The 24,438-nt window shown below is 52.8% G+C and overlaps 11 protein-coding genes; 6 read left to right on the forward strand and 5 right to left on the reverse strand.

Annotated features, from left to right (window-relative positions):
• Positions 1–986: 986 nt before the first annotated feature.
• On the forward strand, positions 987–2,377 carry RCC_02407 (uncharacterized protein; the record flags this gene model as incomplete). XM_023767698.1 has 2 exons in its annotated part: positions 987–2,278; positions 2,338–2,377. 2 exons carry the CDS (start codon positions 987–989, stop codon positions 2,375–2,377), a joined length of 1,332 nt encoding a protein of 443 aa, XP_023623466.1.
• Positions 2,378–3,001: 624 nt separating this feature from the next.
• RCC_02408 (uncharacterized protein) lies at positions 3,002–3,636 on the forward strand (the record flags this gene model as incomplete). XM_023767699.1 has 2 exons in its annotated part: positions 3,002–3,007; positions 3,067–3,636. 2 exons carry the CDS (start codon positions 3,002–3,004, stop codon positions 3,634–3,636), a joined length of 576 nt encoding a protein of 191 aa, XP_023623467.1.
• Positions 3,637–3,842: 206 nt separating this feature from the next.
• RCC_02409 (uncharacterized protein) lies at positions 3,843–5,339 on the reverse strand (the record flags this gene model as incomplete). The annotated part of the gene is made up of 1 exon (XM_023767700.1): positions 3,843–5,339. The coding sequence occupies one exon, from the start codon at positions 5,337–5,339 to the stop codon at positions 3,843–3,845; it is 1,497 nt and encodes a 498-aa protein (XP_023623468.1).
• A 288-nt stretch (positions 5,340–5,627) lies between these two features.
• On the forward strand, positions 5,628–6,317 carry RCC_02410 (related to ankyrin repeat protein; the record flags this gene model as incomplete). Its single annotated transcript, XM_023767701.1, has 1 exon — positions 5,628–6,317. One exon carries the CDS (start codon positions 5,628–5,630, stop codon positions 6,315–6,317), a length of 690 nt encoding a protein of 229 aa, XP_023623469.1.
• A 1,113-nt stretch (positions 6,318–7,430) lies between these two features.
• On the forward strand, positions 7,431–9,542 carry RCC_02411 (related to glucose/galactose transporter; the record flags this gene model as incomplete). XM_023767702.1 has 11 exons in its annotated part: positions 7,431–7,518; positions 7,573–7,610; positions 7,662–7,697; positions 7,755–7,979; positions 8,030–8,072; positions 8,219–8,593; positions 8,652–8,675; positions 8,729–8,870; positions 8,920–8,971; positions 9,039–9,054; positions 9,112–9,542. The coding sequence occupies 11 exons, from the start codon at positions 7,431–7,433 to the stop codon at positions 9,540–9,542; spliced, it is 1,470 nt and encodes a 489-aa protein (XP_023623470.1).
• A 296-nt stretch (positions 9,543–9,838) lies between these two features.
• Positions 9,839–11,859, reverse strand: RCC_02412 (probable Probable D-xylulose kinase A; the record flags this gene model as incomplete). XM_023767703.1 has 4 exons in its annotated part: positions 9,839–10,648; positions 10,723–11,297; positions 11,361–11,769; positions 11,833–11,859. 4 exons carry the CDS (start codon positions 11,857–11,859, stop codon positions 9,839–9,841), a joined length of 1,821 nt encoding a protein of 606 aa, XP_023623471.1.
• A 342-nt stretch (positions 11,860–12,201) lies between these two features.
• Positions 12,202–14,157, reverse strand: RCC_02413 (uncharacterized protein; the record flags this gene model as incomplete). Its single annotated transcript, XM_023767704.1, has 1 exon — positions 12,202–14,157. One exon carries the CDS (start codon positions 14,155–14,157, stop codon positions 12,202–12,204), a length of 1,956 nt encoding a protein of 651 aa, XP_023623472.1.
• Positions 14,158–14,842: 685 nt separating this feature from the next.
• RCC_02414 (probable esterase D) lies at positions 14,843–15,835 on the reverse strand (the record flags this gene model as incomplete). XM_023767705.1 has 3 exons in its annotated part: positions 14,843–14,873; positions 14,932–15,719; positions 15,770–15,835. The coding sequence occupies 3 exons, from the start codon at positions 15,833–15,835 to the stop codon at positions 14,843–14,845; spliced, it is 885 nt and encodes a 294-aa protein (XP_023623473.1).
• A 229-nt stretch (positions 15,836–16,064) lies between these two features.
• RCC_02415 (related to DNA-directed RNA polymerase I, II, III 18kD subunit) lies at positions 16,065–17,121 on the reverse strand (the record flags this gene model as incomplete). XM_023767706.1 has 5 exons in its annotated part: positions 16,065–16,245; positions 16,435–16,587; positions 16,643–16,865; positions 16,933–16,988; positions 17,069–17,121. 5 exons carry the CDS (start codon positions 17,119–17,121, stop codon positions 16,065–16,067), a joined length of 666 nt encoding a protein of 221 aa, XP_023623474.1.
• A 305-nt stretch (positions 17,122–17,426) lies between these two features.
• On the forward strand, positions 17,427–19,295 carry RCC_02416 (uncharacterized protein; the record flags this gene model as incomplete). The annotated part of the gene is made up of 1 exon (XM_023767707.1): positions 17,427–19,295. The coding sequence occupies one exon, from the start codon at positions 17,427–17,429 to the stop codon at positions 19,293–19,295; it is 1,869 nt and encodes a 622-aa protein (XP_023623475.1).
• A 3,641-nt stretch (positions 19,296–22,936) lies between these two features.
• On the forward strand, positions 22,937–24,028 carry RCC_02417 (uncharacterized protein; the record flags this gene model as incomplete). Its single annotated transcript, XM_023767708.1, has 1 exon — positions 22,937–24,028. The coding sequence occupies one exon, from the start codon at positions 22,937–22,939 to the stop codon at positions 24,026–24,028; it is 1,092 nt and encodes a 363-aa protein (XP_023623476.1).
• Between the last annotated feature and the right edge of the window lie 410 nt (positions 24,029–24,438).

Genomic DNA, 24,438 nt, shown 5'->3' on the forward strand with positions numbered 1-24,438 from the left:
CGCCTGCACCACACTCTGGTCGGATGTTAGCAGCGGACCGGGGCCACATTCACTACAACGAAGAAAGTCGCAGTGGCTGGCCACGCTGTGCATGCAAGTGGCGGTCAGAAAGACGACAATGCCGCTGTTGCAAACTGTACTTGGAGTCTAAGTAGCGATTACGCATGTGCGCAGCGCTTCGTTGTTAGCGAGATACCTGTGGTAACTCGAGTGGAACGCCTTGCATGACACACCGACAAGGAGAATATGCCACGGTTTGCACTGGCTCGAAGAGCGGATGAAGAATTTTTGTGACGAAGTATTAGCAGGGACAATTCCTTCGCACTTTGTGAAGATAGATTTTAGACTTAGGGCATTGCGTGTGATATGAGCGATCAAGAGTTCGGCGTTATGAATCTGGTGCGGTGTGGCCTGTACAATACAACGCCTTGTGCAATGAGCGATGATTTGCAAGACTGTCGCACAGGCTGCCGATTCGTACAACCACCGTAACTCTGTTCTTCGTGGCATGACGATCTGTACATATCAACGCATGTGTCGTTTTTAAGAATTCAATGGGGAAGACGAGGCTTGAGGTCCGATCAGATGTTGTACCATGTAGGGTATTTAGCTACGCGGGACTCTTGCATGGTGCATACGCACCTCGATCTTTGGCTTTCCTATAGGGTACTTTCGCTCTAACTACAATAGTTCCTAATACATCATTGTAAGAGCAGTGTCACCAGCCCTACCGAGATTACTATACCCAGTCGTTTACTGGGATAGCGGTTTGCTTTTCCATCAGCCAACAAGAGAATAGTGGAAAAGGGGAACCTAGCGAGTACGTACGCACCTCTCATCTCTCCTATCACAAGCGCCCCGCGGTCAACGCGTCTTCCCTCCTTTGGCCGCCCAGATATTATTTCGCTTCGGGGAAATCCCAACCCCGGCTCCCTATATTCCATGGCCTAGAGATGGACTCGATGAAGGCGCCGCATCTCAGCGAAATGTCGTGGATTCCCAAGTCGCGCAGGCTGCCACTGCTGGCGGTGGTGCTGGTGATTCTGGGCCTCTACACGCTTTCAACACACTGGTCGCAGACATCATCCACACCCACCTTCACAAGTCAGGCCGCAGGGACGTCCAGCGGCGCTCCCAGCAGGACGGCGGATGGCTGGCTTTTCGTCGCTGACCGCGATCGGGACAATCACTCGCTCACGCTTGAGCAATGCTCCGCCGCATTTCCGGACTTGTACAAAGAGATTGATCGATCGCGTGCTTTTTGGAAGGCGCGGCAGGGAAACAAGAAGTTGACAGAGAAGCAATGGGGCTTGGAGTGGAGCGCAGACGGTGGACTACGTGCGATGATCTGGGAGCAGAAGCTGTACATCATCGAGTCTCGCGGCCTGAATCACTTCTTGCACTGGAAGGAGCGATCACATGCAACGCTCCATGCGCTGCAGCGGGCCATTATAGGCTCGAGGGAGCCGATACCCAATATCGAATTCAGCATCAAAATCAACGACAACATCGAGCTGACAGAGGAACATCCGGACACGACCGTGTGGAACTTCAACCGCAATGTGACGGACAAAACCATGGAGCAGGTGTGGTTGATCCCGGACTTCAATTTTTGGGCATATCCGCGAGTGGCAGGATCTTACGGGGACTATCAACGCCAGGCCATAGAGATCGGAAAGGATTACGATTCGAAAAGACCGCAACTGGTCTGGCGAGGCACAACAGATTTCAACCCGGAGATTCGGGTGAAGTTGATTGAACAAAGCAAGGACAAGGCATGGTCAGATGTGCATAGAGTTGCAGAAGACGTGTCGGATGAGGAGGCGACGAAATGGCGGATTACCATGCCTGACCATTGCAAATACAAGTTTGCYGTTCATACAGAAGGCACAACATGGTCTGGAAGATTGAAGTATCTGCTCAGCTGCCATTCTACAATCATAATCCACCCCCTGACATTTACGACCCATCTCTACCATCTGTTGGAGCCAAGCGGGCCAAATCAGAATTACGTCCAGGTCCGAAAAGACTGGACTGATCTGCCAGAAACGATGGACGCGCTACTCGCGGACAACAACAACGCGAAACGTATCGCGGACAATGCAGCCGCCAAGTTTCGAGATCAGTACTTCACGCCAGCAGCACAGACATGTTATTTCCGACAACTGTTCAGAGTATGGTCAGAGATGACCCCGGTACCCGATCCTTGGGGTTATGAGCATGTCTCAGGCGGCGGTACTGAAAAGATCTGGCGCGGTATGACCTATGAGGAATATGTGTGAGTATCTTTTTGTTTTGGGCGTGACAGTGAAGGCAGTGGCTAATGTTCGCCTTTAGATTCCACGATAAAGGTTACAATGATCTTCATGAGGGGTGATTGCTTGCTGTTCGACCTCATGGACGACACATATACCACCAGAAGATACCCAGGCGATGTCCATCCAGCGTAGAGTTGGAGACCGGCCACTAGTGCAGTTACCTTAGTTAACAGCGTCGAGTCGACATGTGCTAGATGCAGGGAGCTGGCCTGGACTTTCCACGCGACAAGCCCGTTAAAGTGAGGCGCATAGCCTGGGACTGGTGTTCATGGGGTACACTATGTTAATGCGGTTACTGCATATGTTCTCGCGGACAGTGCGTTGATAAAAGACGATGCTTTTCATGGGCACTTTTTAGAAGGATGGTTGCGTTGCCATGGCAGAGGTTCGTGTAAGGGGAAAATGGGGAAATGTGCAAAGAGGATGGTGGCGCAAACCTCATCGTAACACAAGATGCGATGCCTTGATTATGCGAAGCATGTTTTTCAACATCAGAATGAATCTCTCGAAGCGAATCAGATCGATTCACTGACCGAGCTGGCATGTCAAATCACGAATGACGTACGACTCTTTAGCTCCCTCACTCAGCCCTACAACTTTCGTGTAGATGCCATGAACTTTGCCATCTGACAAACAACATTCCGTCCCTACTTTGACTTGCTCCGAGCWGAACCTCATCAAGCATGGACGTACGTCTGATCCGCTCACTCTGACTCCAGTCCATGCAAAGGTATCTAATAGCTTCCAGGCTTTCCGACTCTACACTCTTGGCACCTCCGCCTACCTCGCCGCACAATCACTCCCACTGCTCCTCACACCAAAACTGATTGTGTCTCTCCTGGCAACAGAAGTGCGGGGCATAACAGATCTAGAGACCTACCTCTGCAGAACCCTCGCCCTGGTCCTCCTCACACTGTCAGCATCGATTGTTCTTCTATCCGGACACATTCCTCTAGGCAACCAGGCCACTGCACCCATTACAAAAGCACAAGAGGAGGATGGAGCGGCAAATCCATACGCTTCTCCAATACTAGTCATCACTACAGCCTACCATACTCTCACGGCGTTCTACCTCTACACGCAAATTACTTGGGGCTTCTCTTTTGGCTTTGGATCAGGGCTGGTGCTGTCTGCGTTGTTGGCATGTTTTGGCGGTTGGGTTTCAATGTTCGGTATGGACAAGGGAAGGATCAGTAAGAGCACGGGCGCAGACAAGCGAACGAGCGGGATTCTATTTCCCTCTGAGAGCGCGAGCGGGAAGAAGAAGGAGAAGGAGAAGGAGGGCAAGCGTAAGAGTTTGTCGTCCAAGTTCAGATAGAGAGGTGTAGAGCATGTTGGCCACGAAACCGGGTCGTGTCAGTCTCGGGCACTTTCTACGATGAAAAATTGACATCTCGACTGCCCAGCAAAGGAGAGTGATGCGAAAGTCATATCGATATTCTTCATATGACTACGGCCCAATTGGCGCACTGCCTGGGTCTCTCAGTATTACTGTTACAATGGTATCTGGAGGTCATGCCGACTTCATGTATTGCTCTGCATGCCCACCAGAGCCCCGACCGCATCCGCCTCTGCTGAATGAGGTTCGCTGACTTTGGCAGACGTAGATGGATTTCGCAGCCGTTGCCTCTCCTCGTATTCGGCCATTCTGGCTTTGAGATAATTGTCATAAGGATCCTCCTCACCGTCGAAGCCACCGGATACGCCGGTCGGCGGCGGGGACTGCGTTCTTCGATCCTGGCCCGGAGTCTCTGCGCCATTGTCATTCATCGGAACATCTCCGTCATCGCGAATTTGAGGTGGCTGTGGCCGACGCCATTTGGGCTCTTCCCCGGTCCAGCCGAGTGATTTTGCCGGCTGAATATCACGTTCCATGGCCTCTCGCACGCGTTCTTCGACGTCTCGAAGTACGTTATCGCCTTGAGCAGCCGCATACTCAGCTTCCATGAYTCCGTCGAGTAAGATCTCCTTCAGAGTCCATTCGTCCCGCCGCTGCTGTTCTAATTGCTCGATCTCGCTCCGCAGCCCCTCGCTGTCCTGTTGTGCCCAGTGAAGTTGCCTCCGCAGCAATCGCATCAACTGATCAGCAGCAATACTGCTCTCCCATGCGGTGAACTGAATATCAGGCGGGTAGTGAATCATAAAGCCCGGCTGCCCAGTGAGGGGATGGTGTGCCGGTATGTAGGTGATATTGTCGGTTGGAAGCGTGGGCTCATACTCGTTACCGTCCTCATCAAGAGGGAGACCGGCGTCTGGGAAGGGAGTCGATAAGGCCTTCGAGGGGGTATTACCATTGGTGAGCTTCGCCTTGCCCTTCTTGCCTGGAGGAGTAGCTTCGCTGGCTTGAGCCGCGGTCCCTTTGGCGGCCTCTGGCTCGTGGACGGTGCGCATATGTTTGGCAAGGGCATCTGAACGTGTAAATGCCTTGTCACATTCCGGCAGGGAGCAATAGTAAGGCTTCTCCTTGGTATGGCTCCTCATATGCGCCTTGAGCGCGTAGCCGCTGGGATGATTGCTCGTTTTCTTCTGGCACTCGCCCCATTCGCACACGTACTTTGTCCTCTTAGGCCCGCCAGTAGCGCAGTGGGTGCCCTGAACATGGCGCACCAGCTCATCGTTATTGATGGCGGTGCCGTAGTCACAGTCGCGCCAGAGACATAGTGTTTGTGCCTGTTCCCGCAGCGCGTACTCGTCGTCAGAACCGGGCGCACTGCTGTATCCGTCCGACGAGATGCTCAATGTGTCATCGTCCTCTTCCGCATGTGATGATGGGGCACGGTCAAAGGCGAGCCCAGAGGTAGTCTTTCGCCGCTTGGCCGGCGGCGCCAGATGCTCCATATCGGTATGCGATATATCGACGCTGGGCCGTGATGATGGCGCGGCGGTGCTCCGCTGGTCGTGATCCAGATCCCCGTCTCCCTCCCCTTCGCCATCCACGTCGCCATCATCGTGTTCGTGGTCAATGTCCGACTCGTCTGCTGGTGGTTCAGAGAGCTCAGAGGATGCGGCCGGGGATGCCATGATGCGCTTTGTCGATGGACTGCAGACGTAGAGTAGTGTCGAATCGATGCGATACGGGATTTGGTTAGCTAGTCGTTGTTATTCTATTATTATTGTAGAAGAGAAATGAGAAGGGAGGGGGAAGGCACGAGCATTGATTGGATTGGATGCTTGATGCAGCTTACATACATGTGCAGATGGACATCTGGAGTTGTGCTCGAGCTTGGATCGCGAATTGTGTTCCGCACTTTTCTCTCCCGTCCAAGAACTACACCTCTCACATGCATTGACTGCTACCCATTACCAGAAATGGCACAGCAGGCACCAACAATCGACCGGCTGCTTAATCTGGTCCCGGACACTCCAGATACCGTCACGAGCCAGCTTCAGTTGCATCCACACCTTGCGTCGAAGCAGGATGCTCACGGCTACAGTCTCCTGCACGCAGCGGCGTCGTACGGACATGCCGCTCTACTGCGAACACTGGTCAACGAGTATCATGTGGACCCAAACATCAAGGATGAGGATGGAGAGACCGCCTTGTTTAGTGTCGAGGAAGTTGACATGGCCAAGGTGTTGATCGAACTGGGGGCGGACATGAATAGCCGCAACCACGAGGGCCAGACTGCTGCGGAGAAACTTGCAGACGAAGATGAGCAACCTGCAGTGGCTGCGTACCTCAGAGAAGCGGGAGGCGTCACGAACGATGATGCTCCAACCGCACCTTCGTCCTCGCTAGCGAACGGAGACTCAGACGGAAATCATCCCCCACCGCCTCTTCCAGCGGGTCTGCAGCTCAACGTGGGTACAATGGCCGCCGGAGATGTTGGGGATGAACCAGACCCAGAGTTCAGACGACGCATCGAAGAACTTGCTGCTCGAGGCGATTTTGATGGCGAGGAGGGCCAGAGAGCATTGCGCGAGCTTGTTGTCGAAGCGCTGTCTRGCGTCACAAGCGAAGGGCAAGCGCCGCCTGCCTCACGGAGACGCCTGGACTGATCTTTTCTGTCCGCTTGGTGATCTTGTCAATCACCATGCCATCTGCATGGCCGAGAGAGAGATATCCATACCGCAGCAAGTTAGGGAATGGTTCTTGCGACATCCTGCTTCGCACTCTGGGCCGCGGTCTTTCTCGCTCAATTTGAGAGACATTGGAAAGACCCGAGTCCACAGTAAGTCCAAATCAGTCAAGCATACCCTGAGTGTACAATGTCGACTATCCTGAGTTTTGCTTGAAATAGTGGAAAATCAGTCGTGTGGAGCCGCCACAAATACGGTACACGAGTCGAAGATGAAACCACCTGTTGGTCCTGTCTTGCTATGGGACGTATGCGGCTCGGAATGGCCGTATCGTTGCAGAGTGGTCTCTCTATGAACCAACTCTTTGAATCCAAAGTTCATCAGGACTGAAAACAAAACAATGCCCCCCTCGGACTCGGACTTGCGAGGCCAAAAAATCTCGACTCTCCCACACAGAAACGTCGATGATTCCCCTCGAGTTCCTTCTACTGTGAGGGCGCCGTTGAGCATCGCAGAGATGACCGAGGCGACTGTAGGCAAAGTTTCGAACCTACTCACTGAAAGTTTCTAGAGAGACGAGAGTTGCACTTGTACTAGAGACTCAGATATGTGACAGTTCCCTCAGCTTTATGCAATATTGGCCACAAGCCGCAACAAAGACGATGCGAGACTAGTACGACGCCCATTGACCCACAAACCTTCTTCGGTTACATCCAATTGGAGCCAGAGATGTGCCATTCGATGCTATTGGATGCGTTCATGCCATGCAATGCCATGCCATGCAATGCGTGCAATGCCACGCAATAGACGTGCATTTCGCTCGCTAATGTGCCGAGCGCCGAGACACCCAGAAGTTCCCCACGGGGACAATGCGGCGGGGTAGATGGATGAAATGCAACGTCGGCAAGGAAGCGCTTCAGTCTAGGGCGACTTCAATACTCGGTTGCACCACAGCCAAGAGTTCCTATCTGCAAATGCTGTGGATCCCTGCTGTTCTGGGCCTTCTGGTGCCGCGTGACTTGGGCTCGCGCCGCCGGTCGTCTTTAACTTGTCGAATATCCGCCATTGGAATGTTTCGTATCCTTCGTCACTATGGCAAAACTCTTCAAAAAGAACGTCTTGAAGACGAGCAATGACGCACGGACTCAGGCCTCGCAGCTCACGCTGCGGCAATCCATATGTTAGTCACGGTCATACTGTGAGCTCAGCGTCGGTTCCCTAACTCGACACMTAGATCCACTTGTGCTTGTGACAATCCTATTCTTCCTCTGGGTATGAATCTTCATTCTGACATCGAACTCTGCGTTGACTCCTGAAATCTAGGGATTCTCATATGGTCTTCTGGACACCTTGAACAAGGTCAGCCAGCATTCGCCAGCGCGATGGATCAAGAGTAACTTCTAATCGTCTTTCAAGCATTTCCAAAATGTTCTCGGAATTACAAGAGCTAGGTCTGCCGGTCTTCAAGCAGCCTACTTCGGAGCATACCCGCTGGCATCGCTTGGACACGCGAATTGGCTACTCCGTCACTATGGCTACAAGGTTGTCTTCATTTGGGGATTATGCCTGTACGCCGTAGGAGCCCTAGTAGCGTGGCCATGTCTACTCTACAAGTCTTTTGGTGGATTCTGTGCCGCTATTGTATGTGATGTAGATGAGCGTGAGGAGGTGATGGTGCTGATACCCACCAGTTCATCATTGGAAACGGCCTTGGCTCCCTTGAGACCGCTGCAAGTAAGTACAAAAAAGAAGAATGAGCATGGAAAGACGCCCTCGAGCGACCGTATCCACGCGCATTGGATACGCTACTGCCTCGCAAAGCGCTCCGGGGACTGTCAGTACTCCTGAGACGTCGCTGATCTTCTATTCTTCGTCATAAGACCCCTTCATCACGGTATGCGGACCCCCGAAGTACGCCGAGATGCGTATCAACCTCTCGCAAGCCTTCAATGGAATCGGCACGGTCATTGCGCCGGTCCTTGGGTCTTATGTATTCTTCAACGATATCGGAGACGATGTCCAGTCATTGAGAACAGTGCAATGGGTTTACCTGGCAATGGCTTGCTTCACGTTCCTACTCGCGATCGTTTTCTACTTCTCGCCAATCCCGGAGATCACGGACGCAGATATGGAGTTCCAAGCGGAAGAGTCACAGGCAAATCCGTCAGCAGTCCAGCCGTTCAGCAAACAGTACCGACTATTCCACGCTTCATTTGCGCAGTTCTGCTACACGGGCTCTCAGGTGGCAATAGCCAGTGAGTCAAGACACTACGAATCATCACACACTCGCTTGACTAACGACCTCAAAATTAGCTTTCTTCATCAACTATGTCAAAGGTGAATTACACGGGTCACTAGCTGGTTGATGGCTCTAGCTGACAAAGTGCCAGACACTCGCCCCGGAACATCGGATTCAACTGCAGCTCGGTTTCTAAGCGGAGCACAAGCTGCCTTTGCAGTAGGCCGCTTCGTTGGTGTTGCTCTCATGAGGTTCATACGCCCGAGATGGATCTTTCTGGTGTACATGACAATGTCAGTCGACACTTTCAGTCAATATTCTGCATCACTGACAGCAATATAGGTGCATTGTCTTCCTCGCCCCTACTATTACGCAGCGCGGCGACACTGGCATGGTGAGTAACAGCCACCATAGGCCCCGCAATACGAAGCCAATACTGACCATAGTCTTCGATGATATAGATAATGCTGTACCTCAGTGAGTCGAATCCGTTTACTCCTTCATTCTGACCTATCGTCCTGACCTTCTCTCCAGCCTTGTTTTGGGAGAGTATCATCTTCGCGACGATCGTGGCACTGGGCATGCGCGGATTAGGTAAGCACTCAAAGCGCGGCTCTGGTTTCATCATTGCAGGTGTGTCTGGCGGCGCCGTCGTTAGCCCAGCCATGGGCGCTGCTGCTGATGCGCGTGATGTGAATGGTCACGGCGGCACAGCCATCGCGATGGCCGTTCCCCTTGGCTTCTTCCTGGTCCCCTTGAGCTACGCCATCTGCGTGAACTTCGTTCCCGCCTATCGCGACGTCATTGATCGCACTTTTGAGTCCACGCTCGGATTGCAAGGTTCTCAGATGAAGGATGTGGAGAGCGGAAGTGGTACCGATATCGCTGTTGGCAAAGAGAAGGGAGCTTCTGTTCATGCAGAGCATCGTGATGAGGRGATCACTAGCGAGATGCGAAAGATGTGAGCGTTAGTGTCAACGTCGGATCATGGTGGAGAGAACTCGATGACATGAAAATGCGCATGATTTGACACAGATGCTGCTGGTTCCTCACGTTGATTTCTAGCAGGCCCGCTCATCGCCCACGTCACCTTGCGTGAATGTGTAGAWMKMSGKKGKYSSMRTRWCAKTAMWARARRWACAACCATGAAGCTACGTCAACTGTCGAAAAGCTCCCGGTACAGCTACTTTTACAGATGCTATCAACGCTACTGCCGCCATTCCTGGACTCCTCTCCAGAAGCCACAACCACTTTGTATACGCTACTCATCAGGCGCATACATCAAACCCCCTCCCACTTGTTCCTTCAGCTCTCCTTCCTGTTTAAGGACCAGCTTCTCCATCTTCTCGAAGCCTTGTACAGCCTCTCCGTACTTCTCGAATACACCCTTAGTGTACCCGTCAGCCACCTTCTTGACGAAGCTAGCCTCATCCCAGCGACTGCCGATTAAATCCTCGAACGTCTGACCAGACTTTCGCTCACAGCCCCAGACCGCCTTGTACGCGGCTCCTAGTGCACAAGCATTACCACCGATATCAAGCTTGTACACTCCCTCGACAGAACCTAGTACCTCACCAGCAATTTTGGCGATCGCCGGGTTCGCAGACCCGCCACCTACGAGGTAGACTCGTCTTGGTTGTGCTGGTAGGACCTCGCCAGTTTTGACATCTTTCTCCGGCTTGACGAGGTTATGTGAGCGTAGTCGCAAGGAAAGGAACTGGCTCTCGATGATATTGCGTGCATCCGACTCAGCGAAATCCGTGGACGCTGACCTCAAGTCTCCTGACTGTGGGTCGTAATCGTATCGCCACTGGCCTGCATGGAGGTTTGGAACGATCTCAGGCCGCGGGAAATACAATCCAAGGCGCATGGAATTGTTCGTTTCTTGTGAAAGTGGCGATGTAGAGACAGCAGTGGCGTTGAACTTGTCCCAGTCACCGGAGTCGTTGCCATTTAGCTTATCTCTGATCTGTTCCCTGGCGAGGCCTCCGTTCTTGTAGCACAGCATGAACATGAATAGGCCTGGCGTCGTTGGGTGATTCATAAAATGGTACGCGGGATCTGGCTTGTACTATACGACACCGAGGTTAGTAAAACATCGTAAGCCACCAGAGAGAGCCGATATTGTGGGCGATTATTACTCACCTGCTTTGTGCTCATCAGGAACGTCGTGCTTGTGCCTAGCGAGACCATGGCATCGTCCGCGCGGAGTGGTAAAGCCAAAATGGTTGAAGGGTTGTCTCCTGTGAAGGGAAGGATCTCGCACTCCTTAGAGAAGCCATATCGTCCAACAAAGTAATCGCTGATGTTGCCGAATGACTTTCCTCCATCCTTCGAGACCTCGCCGAGCTTCTTTTTCAAACCGCCGGCATCGCCACCAGCGGCAAGAGCCAACAGGGTGTCATCCCACTCTCCTTTCTCAATGTCGAATAGGTTCATACCCGTGACATCACTGATATCGATGGGAGCAATTTTACCAAGGAGGACGGATGCGAGAAATGACGAGACCAGTGATATTCTCGCCGTTTCCTCATAGTGGGACGGATACTTGGTCCTGTAACGAAGGATTTGCGGGCCACTGAATCGATGATGTGCCTTTGAGCCCGTCACTTTGGCCAAGGTCTCCGGATCTCCAAGCTCGACGTCGAAGAGGTCACACTGCTTTTGTGTGCTTGCATCTTGCCAGTTGGGACTCATCGGGTGAGCGAAAGCTCCCTTTCCTGTGACTTGATGCATCAGTCCAAGATTAAATGCTTCCTAATCAGACGAGGAATGCTGCTTACCTGTGGTCCCACCATCTAGCTGACTGGCCAAAGGCTTGCTCGAATCAAGGCTTGAAAGTAGCTTCTCAGCGTCCCTGGACCRGAACACTGTGCCGTGCTGCATGCCAGCACCAGAAACACCCTTCACTCGACCAAAATCGAGTCCAGCATCCTTCAATCGACCAAGAACCAGGTCTACAGCATCCAACCACATGGATGGCGGCGCGAAGACTTCGCCTTCYGCGGGGTTGGTAAGAACACCTTTCTCGATGCCATATTTCCCCAAGTCCTTATCGAAGTCGACTTTGGCTTCGTGAATCAGCTTCAGCTTCGAGTCCACAACAATGCCTGGAGTCGTCAGCTGTTGAGATCTCGAGCGTGTATGACGGCGGAACAAACCTTTGAGTTGCTGTGTGCTGAGATCGAATCCCTGTTGAATGTCATCTCAGTATATTGAGCTTCTGTAACTCGTGAGGCTCGTGCTGACACTTACCATGTATAATGGCTCATTGCCTGCCATTATGAGGAAGATTGACAAGAGTGTTGCACACGCGCAAGCCCGACCAGAACAATATTCTACTCACCACGGTAGGAATGTTGTTCAGTAGAAGTCTGACCGTAGAAGAGACAAGTTGTCGTAGATATTGCGTAGAAAAGTGTTGAAGATGATGTAAATGCGCAGGGTCTCAGAATAGCCTAAATGCTGGCGGCTGTCCTTTCGATTCACTTCCTAGACTGGAATGTTCACTCATCAAACGGAAAAACTGCAGAGTCACTTTCGTAGCATGCTCATTTCCGAATCGTACACATCGCTCGTGGGCTCGTATATACAGCAGGACAGTCAAGTGCAGCAAGTTCGTCGTCAAGTTCTCTTACCCGAACCAGAGCTCGCACTCGCACTCGCACTACTCTTCATGCTGTCYGTCCTCTGGCGCCCGGTGCCGCCCCGAATGCTCTCTAGAACATCCTTGCCGAGTTTCTGTGCCATGAGGTTATTCTGCGACTGGAGTTCGGTAACCTGTTCCTGTAGCAGCACGTTCTCTTTCCTGTACAGTTCCTTTTGTGTCCTGAAGTCGTCACGCTCCCTTATAAGCATCTTAATCCTAGTCTGGTCATCTTTCTTCGCTCGCTTCTCCTCAGCTTTGCGAACCTCCTTTGCCTTCTTCGCCTCGAGCTTCTCAACATCTCTCCGATGCTTCTCCTCCGTCTTCTTCAGTTCGCGGTCCATTCTCTCCTGATGCTTAGATTGATCCTCCGAGTCCTTATCCCGTGACTGTCTGAGCTTGAGTTCTTCCGTAATACGCTTTTTCGCTAATTGTTGGTTCAACTTTTCTCGCTTCCTTATTAGCTTTTGCACCTCCCTGTCGTGAGAGTTGCTCAACTCCTTTGAGAGTTCTCCATCGCCGCTGACAATGCTGGCGGCATCGCCGTCAATCACAGTGGTTTCTGACCTCATTTCATCCGCAGACATGAACGAGTCGGACGAGGAAATGGAGGAATCAGATATTGAAGTGAGGTCATCCTCCATCGCATGACTTTTCGAGTGAACCAAGTTGGCGACAGACGTCGGAGCATAAGTCTGGATTCCAGCGCCTATGGCAGAAGTGATGTTCGACAAGACACCTCCCTGCGAGTCGATTTGGCTGGAAGGCTCTGAAGTAGTTTCTAAAGCGGAGAGATCCTTTTCTCCAGCAGCGCCCTCACTTGGATGTTTGTGTGCAACGGTGGTCTCCACGGTCTCGGTCTCAACTTGCTGCTCGATAGTGCCTTCCTGATCCCGCAGGTCCTCATCTGGGTGCAGGATTTCATCTTGACTGCAAGCCCAATCGAAGAACTTATGGACGTCTGCCATGATGCTCTCCGGAGTCCCTCGCTCGACGAGAAATCTCGGAAGACCTCCTCCAGGATCACTCCTGGTGACCATTATCCACTCAACGGGATTGAGCTCAGGATCGCCTCCTTCGCTATCCGTCTTAGTATCCGCGTCTTTCGAATCTGTTCCCTCCGACAGAACGTTGGGAGTCGACTTTGCGGGTGCAGTGGAGAGCGGTATTTCTCGTATCATTTCCACAGACTCATACTTTCCACGGACATAACCAGGACGTTCCACGGCATCCGGATAGTCAACAGGCCTTGAGACAAGCATGAAGTGTCGAGGCATATGCTGCTTGCCGCCCTCAACTTTTACCGCGCTCTTGTCTGTCAGTGCCTCGTCGCTACTGAGTAACATTGCCACAAATTCTCGTGGTGTCGTAGGTCCTGGAAATTGGGCACTCAGCTGGTATACTTCCAGCTTACCCACACCATCCATATCCTTCCTCTCGAACCGTTTGTCTGCCGCAATGCCTCGCACAGCTCCTGCACCGGGACCACCCTTGACTGATAGCGAGAGTGGAAACTCTCTCAGCATTGCCCGCTTCATCTTGTCGAATCCGAGTCCCTCGTGAACGCTTTTCCGTGCGAACCAAGCTCCATGCCGATCGTTTCCTGCCATTTTGTACACATGCACGTTCAATGGATTGTTCTTAAACTTCTGAGGCTTGCCCCAATGTTTGCTGAGATCTCCATGCTCCGGACTGGGTGGCGGTGGGAGCGTGGTCGAAGGGTGCATATCCTTGTGTGAAGTCGCCTTGTTGGGCTCGTCGTAGAACGGCTTCGCATCTTCAAAGGGCGTGCCATTGGAAGGTGGTGGTACCGAGTTGCATATCAGCTCGCCAGCTGCAAAGGCCTCGGAAAGGTAGGGCTTGAGGTCATCGTGGGGCACATTGTTCCAGTCGACGGCCGAGAGCTGCGTGAGAGCATTGTGAATGTCGGCCATGATTTTCACAGATTGAGCATGTCGAGGGCAGCGGAGGCAGAACGGGAAGGTAGATGTTACCTTGCTGCCGCGTGCATCTACTTAGCTTCACTTCCCTGGCGCGATGATGATGATTGATGCAAGGTATATATCGCAAGCCGCGGACGGCGGCGGCGGAAACGGAAACGGGCGGAGTGTCTACACAAACACGGACGGCAGGGTGAGGTATTGTGTTGGTGCACTGCTCGGTCCCACATCTCAAGAGCTGCATGTGCCTTGATCCCCTCATGCCGTCATTGTTGTCGTCCCTGTTTGAGACAACGCGAAGCATGAATCTTGTTTCACAACAGATCCACTAGTTCTAGCGATAACTTTCATCCGTCACAAGGGCCTGCAGATTGTGTAACCGACGAAGAAACTCGAAAAGCTGAAAAGGAATCCAGAAGTGTGATACAAGCTTGTAATTGCTGACGAAATCGCCTCTCGTAAGGACTGACACGCAGTGCCATTCTCGAGTCTCCTCTAATGGCAAGGCGATCGTACCGTGATGCAGAGATCACACAATGTTGTAAGGGTAGAACCTCACTCGCGGAGCCGGTGCTGGCACTTAACATGATAAGCTCCTTGACTTCGTTGTATCAGAACATGGCGGTCGATCTGCTCGAAATCTCCTTTATATTTGTTTACCTTCTGTCTACTCATACCTTCATAGCTTCGAAAGTTTCCCCGACTCTGCACTCCAAGACCGAGTCAGCAGTGTTGCTCCGCCAATGACTGTTCACAGCAGTAACTCACTACGCGAGCAAGTACTTGGCCGCATGCTCAACATGATCGCTCGCAAACGTGCTAATAAAAAAGTAGCTGTGGTCGTATCCGTCCTGATACCTCACGGTCACCTTCTTCCCAGCCTTCTTTGCCGCCTCTTGCAGATTTTCGGGTAGAAGTTGCTTCTGCTTGTAGAAGTTGTCACCGGTGCCCACATCGATCAAGATATCGGTATCGTTGGGGTACTTGGGCAACAGCTCGGTAGCGTCGTGTTCTGCCCACTTCGACTTGTTGTCTTCGCCAAAGTAGCCCGAGAATGCCTTCTCACCCCATGGGCACTTGGTCGGGTTGGAGATGGGTGCGAAAGCTGAAACGGACTTGTACTTGCCCGGGTTCTTCAGGAACAGAGTGAGAGCACCGTGACCTCCCATGCTGTGGCCCGTAATAGACACCCGGCTTCCATCGAGCTCTTTGAAATGGCTGAACAGTGCTTCAGGTAGCTCGGAAGTGATGTAGCTGTACATGTTGTAGCCCTTGGTCCATGGCTCCTTGGTGGCATCAACGTAGAAGCCGGCGCCGCTGCCAAAGTCATAGCTCTCGTCTTCGCCTTCAATCTGAAGACCACGTGGAGATGTGTCGGGGTAGACGACTGCAATGCCTTTCTCCGAGGCCTTGGCCTGAAGGAAACCCTTCTCCGCGCCATTGTCACCAGTGCAGGTCAATCCAGCCAGGTAAAATAGAACGGGCGCGGGCTTGGAGGAGCTGGCCGATGGGGGTACATAAAGGTTCAGCTTCATTTCACAGTTGTTGACTTTGGACTTTACAACGTTAGTTGTATCATGAGGATTGTGATTGACAGTGGGCCTACCTGGTGAGCCAGCTTCAACAGCTTACCGCCGAAGCTGTTGACGGTTCCGGTGGTCTCGAACGACATCTTGAAAGCAGTGGTTGCGAAATGCGATCGATGGATAAGAGTGAGAGGTTTGATCAAGGCAAGAGGAGCTGAGAATCTAAAGCGCAGCAATGGCATGTGCACGAGAAGAGTTTCTAGAAATCTGAAGGTGGGGAAGAGGTGCAAACTGACGTACCAGGGCCTCCGGAGCTGTTGCGGAGAGACGGAGCTCTACACAGGGCTGAAATTTGGGAAGACTTTCCGTATGCAGTCAAAATATCTCGCTTTGGATCAACAAGCTGTCGAAATGGCTCTGAGCCATGTACGCTTCCGTGTGCCGTGCGATGAGTGCCTGGGGCAACTCGTATGCTATGGTCTTGGAATTCTGGTGGGACCCATGCCCCGCAATCGCGAATATTCCAGCCCAGCCCCTCTGGTCCCAAACGCCGTCGCTATATGTAACATTTTTAAGCTCCACGTGCTCTCCGCTAAAGTGGCAGATCACCGACCATTACTCCGGATGGAATGAGAGAAACTAGTTCCTGGAGCGTAGTTGAAAAGGTTAGCGAAATACCAGAGGCCGTCTTCTCCAGCACGAGGCTCCATGCGACCTTGCCTGATGAACTCCTGATCGAACTTACTACAGCAACTCCTCGCACGTCCAATCCTCGTAATAGCCGTCCGGGAGGTAGCGGCGTACTACCAACGGGATCTTCTTCTCACGCAGCTCCTTGAGGGCGATCTGGAGGGGATCGGTCTCTGACTCCACATCGACGAGTACAGGAGCACCCATACTGTTGTTCGCATGAGTGATTGTCAAGATCCAACACATTCCTGAGTATGGCTCACCTGATCTGCAGCGCTCTTGTCCCCAGAACCCTTGCACGTTCGTACTTGGTCATGTATGGTGTCGTCGTTCTCTTCTCCTGAGCAATCTTCTTGCTCTTCACAGTCTTGACCGCATTGACCAGACCTGCCTCGCCGCTCGTAACAATGTTCCCTTGAGTGCCATCCGTGAAGTCTGTGCTGTTGAGCTCTGGGTTTTGCGCTGCGTTCTCGGGATCCACATCATCTGCCATATGGTTAGGCATACAATCCACCAGCTTTCCTGTGGCTTCAAGGGGAGACCGCAAACGCACCATTGTCGTAGTTTTCCTCAAATTGTGTCTCCTCGATCAAATTGTCATCAAACTCCCTACAAGCGCAAACCGTTAGCATGTCTGAAACGCAAGCGTACGAAGCGAGCGCATCGATATTGCACAGATTGAGACGTACTCCGTCTCGCCCATGTCGCGCATATCATCGTCGCCGCCGCCATAGTCCGACATTGTGAACGATGTAGCGTTGGTCTAGAGATGCGGGTGCTCGGTCGATGTCGACACGCAGAGGGTGTGGATCAGTTTGAATCGGCGAGGAGGACTGTTCAACGTAAGCGACGATCGTTGAGGCCAAACTGAGGTGACAGTAAAGCGGATGCGACGCGATTGTTGGACGCGGGCTGAGAAGATTGTGAACGGAGCGAGCGGCATTCGGCGTTTGACTGAACTCTAAATTTGTCGATATTGGAATTTGGAGCCTCGACTGCTCTTTCTTCTTGCCGCATCTCCACTTACCAACACACACGTCGACAGCCATGGCGMCCTCGAAGGATGCTGAGCCCTTCAAGCGGAAGCGAGCGGCAGAGAATATTCTGCTGAGCTCTGTCAAGAGGGCACGCATTCCTAACGAGGACGACAACACCACCGCGGACGATCAGGCCAACACCAATACCAATGCTACCACGGCCTCGAGTGCAGCGTCACTGGCCGACGACACCGCCTCAGTCACTGCCACTGCATTCACGACCGCCTCGGGTAAGGATAAGCCCAAGAGTGCGCCGCGGAAGAAGCACATTCCATGCACCTACGATGGTTGCGACAAGATGTTCAGCCGCCCTGTCCATCTCCAAAACCACCTAAACTCACACTCCGGCGAGCGACCGCACGCCTGCAGCGAGGAGGGTTGCGATAAAGCATTTCTCAAACGTGAACACCTTGTGCGTCATATCCAGGAAAAGCATGGCGACGAAACCTTTGTCTGCACCTACACTATGCGAAATCACGTCACGGGCGTGCTGGAGCCGTGCAATAAGCAGTTCGCTTCAGCTCAAAAGTACAAGCGACATTTTGCCGTCCACGAGGAGAAGGAGGAAACAACTTGCTCTTGGGAGAATTGCAACATGGTTTTTCGCAAGCAGGAGACGCTCCAGCGTCATATCAAGAAGGATCATCTGCACGAGGATTCGTATATGTGCTCACGTACCACGACAGATGGAGAAGCGTGTGGACAATTCTTCCCGACCCCAGGTCTTCTAAGAAGCCATATTCACCGCGAGCACGAACCGCCAAAACACTACTGCAAGATCTGCACTTGTGCCGCCAATCCGCTGACCGAGCAGGATGTCCTGCCAGTGGTGAAGAACGAACTGGATCCGGAATTCCTGCCTCCTCCAGAAGACACGCTGTCCTATCGCGATGGTCTCGAATCCGGCGTCATGCAGAACCTCAGCCTCAACGATAACCCTATCATGCTGCCCGCGGAGGCCATTGTGAGCTTCCTGACTTACCACGAGCTTCAGCGTCACATGACTCTCGTGCATCCGCCAACTTGTAATGAATGCGGAAAGAAGTGCAAGACCCCCAAGGATCTCGCCGCTCACATCGACATTCACCATACCCCTGATGGCGAGCGTGTTGAGCTTGAGAAGAAATTCGTGTGCCCGCGAGAGGGTTGCCCTCGTGCCGTCCTTGCAAATGGTTTTCATAAGAAGGGAAACATGGCGGCCCATGTGAAGACGGTTCACGACGGGAAGAAGAAGTTCATCTGCGGCGAGTTCGATCTTAGTGGTAATGAAAAGGTCGATCGGTGGAATGGAAAGGGCTGCGGAGCCGGACTTACCACCAAGCACAGTCTCATCAATCACATTCGGACGCAGCATCTGGGAATCCCGATCTCCGAGAAGTCTACGGGCAACATCGTCGCCCGTCCCAAACGTGGCAACCGATCGGCCATGTCCCAGCAGAGCCGAGGAGGAGCTCAAGGCCAAGTTGAGACTGAGGACGAAAGCGAGGATGATGATGAAGTTGACGGAGAGGTTGACTATGACCAAATGGATGTCGATCAGCCCAGCAAGAAGCCAAGCGTTGCCCTCGCGATGTTGACTGGATCTGGATACCACGAGCTGCGACCTATTGCCTGCTTGACCAATGGCTGCCAGGTGAGATTCAATACGGTGTACGAGCTGAGCTTCCACCTGGAGCTCACGCATGGATGGAACGTCGACGACATCAACGAAGCTACCGGGCGCGGAGATGCGGGATTCCTTTCGAGCGAGGAATTGCAGAAGCGAAACTCGGGGGACAACGTGGGCTCTGGGCGCGACGAGACGGAACTTCTCTCGAACAGTGAACTCACCCGACGGGAACTGGAAGCCAGTGGCCCCATCAACCCGCATCTGGCTTGAGGCGCAATGGAAAGGCCAGGACGACTTGCTGACTGTTATTCAAAGAGAAATGGCGAGTGTGGCTTTGTTGATGTTCGAGGCTTTGCGCCCGTTTGTTCAGTTTGATGGCTGCAAGTGCATTGCTTGCCCACGTGCTGCGTGTGGTGATGATTGCCGTCAGTCTGCGTCAAGGATGTCACATTCGGCATCCGATCGCGTCGCTTGCATTGATATTAAGACGAACGGTAAGGACAAAAGCATAGCTGTTGATATGGGTTTCAAAGTAGTAAGTGCCAAGCATGCATGCGCCAATCTATTGACCTCCTGCAACCTCCTGCACGTTCAGTGGCTGCAAGAAACCAAAATTTGCCTATGGTTTCGCAATACGCTTAGCATGAATCGGCCACGCACGATAAGAATACCAGAGAGTAAGAAGTGAATGGGGACTTTACGTTGACAAAGATTGTGCACTCTCGAAGCTGGTAATCAATGCTTCCATTTATCAAAACGTCATTCCCATTTAGCTTGCCAGGCGGCAGAAGTCATCAAGTCTAGACCAGTCATTCTGCACATCATATCTCTYCTCATCTCTGACTTGATTATGCTGGTGACACTCTTGATACGATCTCCAGACCCACCCGACGCAAGATTTTCTTCGTGGTTCTGTCCTAAACAACAACAAAAGCCATTGGCGATGCGTCAAGCCATCTGAGACGCATTCGAGTAGGATGGGTAGACATTCGATCCCGTCATCTGGTCCACACTTGGGCAAACGGAAATACACATCTCCACATCGGGACGACACGATACTACGACGCTGTGGAAGACGTTCCATGGGCTATGATGCATCGCGAAAATCCCATTTTGGGAGGGGAAAACGGGCTAGGCAGATAACGGAGCTTAACATCGTCCAAGGGGATCCGAACTGCGAGGTTTGCTCTATTCGGGAGCAATGGCGCCTCGGAATGGGTTTTCGAGGAGTACTACTACAGGGTCTTGGTGGAATGCCGTTGTTGTACAGCACTTGCGGCTATGGGGTTGGATCGTGACAACGGTAAGAGAATGGCTTCGGGGCGTCTGAGGGCGTTGGAAGTGAAACGAGAAGGCGCCTCTCGCGGGTATCCTGGAGCCTTCACGATTTTTGCGAGACTAAGGTATGGACATGTCCAGCATGGGTCCATGAACGTCTCGGTGGCCATTCACAAACCTAAGGATAGTTCTAAGCCACCGAAGACATCAGCCAAAGTGCCTGCTTGTAATTCATAGCGGTCTCTGGGTTGGGTCCCGTACGATTCCTCCTGGAAATGCGCCGGAGTGAGTCTCCGGACGCTGTTCAGATGCAAAAGCACAGACCCATTGTCAAATACATGACGGTATCACGGGAGGGAAGAGAGTTGCGAGTGGCAGGCAATAGTCGATCACAGCAGGCTGCGAACGTGCGGCACTTTGCTGCCACAGTTTGCTCACCGTTCATGCAGCGTTCTTGCAAAACTGGCGTCGTATTTGACTTTCTGCATCAAGCAAAACAAACCGTCAGACCGCTGTCTTGCACGCATGAAAGTATAGCCAGTAGCGGTATCCTAGCCAGTAGCGGTATCCTGGCTCAAGCAGCAAAGACGAATCGTATGCCGAGTGATGGTCACCTTCGCGCACCAAAGTGAGTGAGCCTTTTGAAGCTGGCATGATGCTCATTGCGCCTCCTCACGGGAAGGATCGAGCAATTATTAATCTAATGATATCTAGTGCCTTGGTCTTCACCAGATCGGCTAGGTTTAGGCGCAACACGCAACAGGGCTTAGAGACACGTGATGTTACCAAAGGTGGGTCCACGCGATGCCAGATCTAAGCGGCGCTAGCGAGTGATTGGCTGCTTGAATTTCTCTCCCTGGAAAATTGTTATCTTGGCTGGAAATTGTGTACGGCCGCGTCAGCAGTGAATGCTCACAAGTGAATTATCACGGATTTATGAATGTGCGGTACTACAGTCCGGAGATTGTTCACGTTACATTGGTGTGGTTTCGGACAGCGAAGAGTAGAAGACATGCTGGCTAGTACTTRGCTGCGATAGCTACATCGGGCAAGACTTCCATTTCAGACGAGATGTGGAGACAAAGGTGGAGTACAATTGTGCACGAACACAGGAATCGATGGTCGGAGCAGAGATAATAATTCCGGCGTGACGCTCCAGGGCATGCGTGATCCTGATCCACACACTGGACCGAAGCCTGATCTTGAGACAAAGGCGGTAACGGCGGTTCGCTGATTGATGATGAGTTGCGGCTGACGGCGGGCTGTGAAATGGTTTGCCTGTTTCGGATGTACCAACGCCGCTCAGCCGCCGATCGTGACAATGCGTGAGATATTATTGTTGATGATACGGGCGTTTGGCTGACATTCCGGCCAGACTTGCTCATTTTCATGCATTGAATCTGGCGTATCTCGCAATCCTCGAGCGAGTTCTCCCAACAACAGCTGAAATGCTCTACTGAGATGCTCCCGGAGGATTTGAGTGAGTGAATACCTCAGCCACTCCACGTRTACGGACCGGGAAGGGCGATCGAAAAGTGCACGGGCGTGGATTCGCAATGAGCGCGACGCTACTCCGTCTGATTCGTGTCGTCCAGATTTTGGGGCTATCTTTATTCATGGCATGTCAGTAGTGCTTATTGGTTGGAGACATGGTGACACGGTGCTGTTGGTCCATTGTGACTGGGCAAAAGCCATAGAAACGCATACAGCGGAGAATATCAGCACATGAAGATGCGGCAGCCCGCAGGTGCGCAAGCAGAGAGAACGTGTGGGGCGTTGGCGATCTCCGATCGCTCGAGCTGGTGAGGGAGACCCGGCGTCGGAACTTGGAACTCCAACGTCTGTGCCATTGCGAATCCGATCCTCGGGTCTCAGCAGCAGTTCTGCTCGACGCCGAGTGGTCCATGCCACGCCCTGGGGCGGACAACGCATGAAAGACAGCATCCACAATCTGGCATGAACAATTTTTTTTTTATTTTCTGGGAGCCTCAGAGGACCCCGAACCCCAAAGGCGTCGTCGATCGCTCTAGGCGCCCGCGGTTCCTGGAGCTAAAGCGGTATCTCTGGCGAGGCTCGAGGCTCTCTTTTGTGATGATAGGTAGGGCACGGAGGGCTACGAGTCGCAAGATGAACACGAAGAAAGAGAAGGGGGATGCGAATGATGAGGTTGTTGATTTCCTGCGGTTTATGCGAATGATCAATGCCTGCCTAGAAGATTAGATGTAGACAAATCAAAAACCTGGACCGCGAAAGAGGAGCAGCAAGTCACAAGGGCTCTGGGACTAGACGTTCCCCGCTTGGAATGCCCGTGACTTCGTCTGTCTCGAGCATTAATGTTTCTGGATCCGACCACCATCGCGCCTACCCACCTTATCCTTTTATTGAAGTTCCGCCCGCCCTGCCCTGCCCTGCACATACCATTCTCTACTGCGTTACTGCTGCCGTTGTATCGCCGCCTCACCCTTGCCCATCRGCATCCCTAGTGGCGTTCAACAACAAAGAGGAAGTCGCGACAATCCACTTTTAATTATATTCTAATCCAGAGGTTCGGCAATTCCATTGTCCAGGCCAGTCAACATTGGCCGACCGACTGACTGACACGACCATCCCGTCAGTACAGACCGACCGCCAACATGTCCACGTCTACATCCCGTCCCATTAGCCAACATCGGCTGTCCGTGAGCGGACCCAACGCCTTGAGCGTGCCCACCCGCAACTCGTTCAGCCGAACACATTCGCACAGCACCACCGCCAACCCACCCAATCGCATCAGCCGCCGGAAGAGCTCAACCTTCTCCAAGTCGGCCCTTGCGTCGCTGCAGGACATGGCCAATCAGTCCAATCCGGGCTCCCTGCCCACCCATCCGCACGCCCAATCCTCCGCCTCGGTCCTGAGCAGCAGTGCCGTGGTCGACGGGCCTTCTCTCTCCTCCYTTCAGGCCGTCGACAAGAAGCTCAAGATGCGTCGTGCCAGCGATGGCATTCATTTGTCGAAAAAGGACAAGGCAGCCTCGGGCGAGCTCAAATGCGAGCACTGCGGCAAGGCTTATAAACATGGATCCTGCTTGACGAAGCATTTGTGGGAACACACTCCCGAGTGGCAGTTGACGTCGAAACTGCTCATCTCGAAACACCAGCAAGTCCAACTTCTCGAAGCTGCATCAGTGCTGGTGGCTATGAACCAAGACGGTCCAAACGACRGCGACAACTCGTCTTCTCCTGCCGCCTCGGGCTCGTCTGATATGCGGGATGAGGAGCTCAGCTCGACCGAGACCACACCGCCTCCACACCTCGACCATTCCTACCGGGATTCCAAGCGGCTCAGCAACGAGAGTAGCCTTTTCTCGCGTTCCTACCAGTCCGTCTTCTCGGAAAGCGGTCCCAATGCCGAGAACGGTTTTGCGCACCATCGCCAGTGGAGCACCTCCAGTGCCAGCCGGCCCGTGACGGCAGAAAGTTTTGGTGGTGACGAGGCAGATCTGGCGGCAGCTGTGGGATTGCTGAGCTGCAGCTATGGTACACCAAAGACCGGTCCCACGGGTCTTTCAGCAGATGTTCCTCCAGTCCCGCCTCTTCCCGCCAAATACCAGAAGACCGCCTACTCGAACCTCCGTAATAATCGGGCTGATGATGTCGATATGGAGGGCGATGAAAGCTTTGACGACGAGCCCCATGGCAGGCATGAGGATGTCGACGATGGGATTTTTGGCAAAATGGACGCATAGTCCGCCTTGCCAGTCCTTTGGATCGTCCATGAGATCTTGCCAAAACATACTTGAGGACTTTCACATTCAGGATTTATATGCATCGACGATTGATTGGCAGCTCCGCAGGCCCGTATCTCAAGCACCGATGAGCTGGTTTGCTGGCATTCAACCAGCTGAGCAGCGAGGTTAAAGTTGAGCGGGTATCTCGCGCGTGGAGCAGCCGGCGGAAGGGTTGTTCGGTTATCATGTTTGAACAGCAGCACAGCGACGGAGGCACAGCACAGCTCAGCTACGCGGGGGCGGACTATGACACCTATTTCTTTACCATTGTAGTCCACCAGGATGGAAGACCCATCTTGAGGGGTTCCGCATGTCCGTAATGCCTGTATGTCAACACGAGCAGAATGCATCAGTTCCTTGCATGTCAA

The sequence above is a fragment of the Ramularia collo-cygni genome (assembly GCF_900074925.1).
Source record: "Ramularia collo-cygni strain URUG2 genome assembly, contig: RCC_scaffold03, whole genome shotgun sequence".
NCBI lineage: Eukaryota > Fungi > Ascomycota > Dothideomycetes > Mycosphaerellales > Mycosphaerellaceae > Ramularia > Ramularia collo-cygni.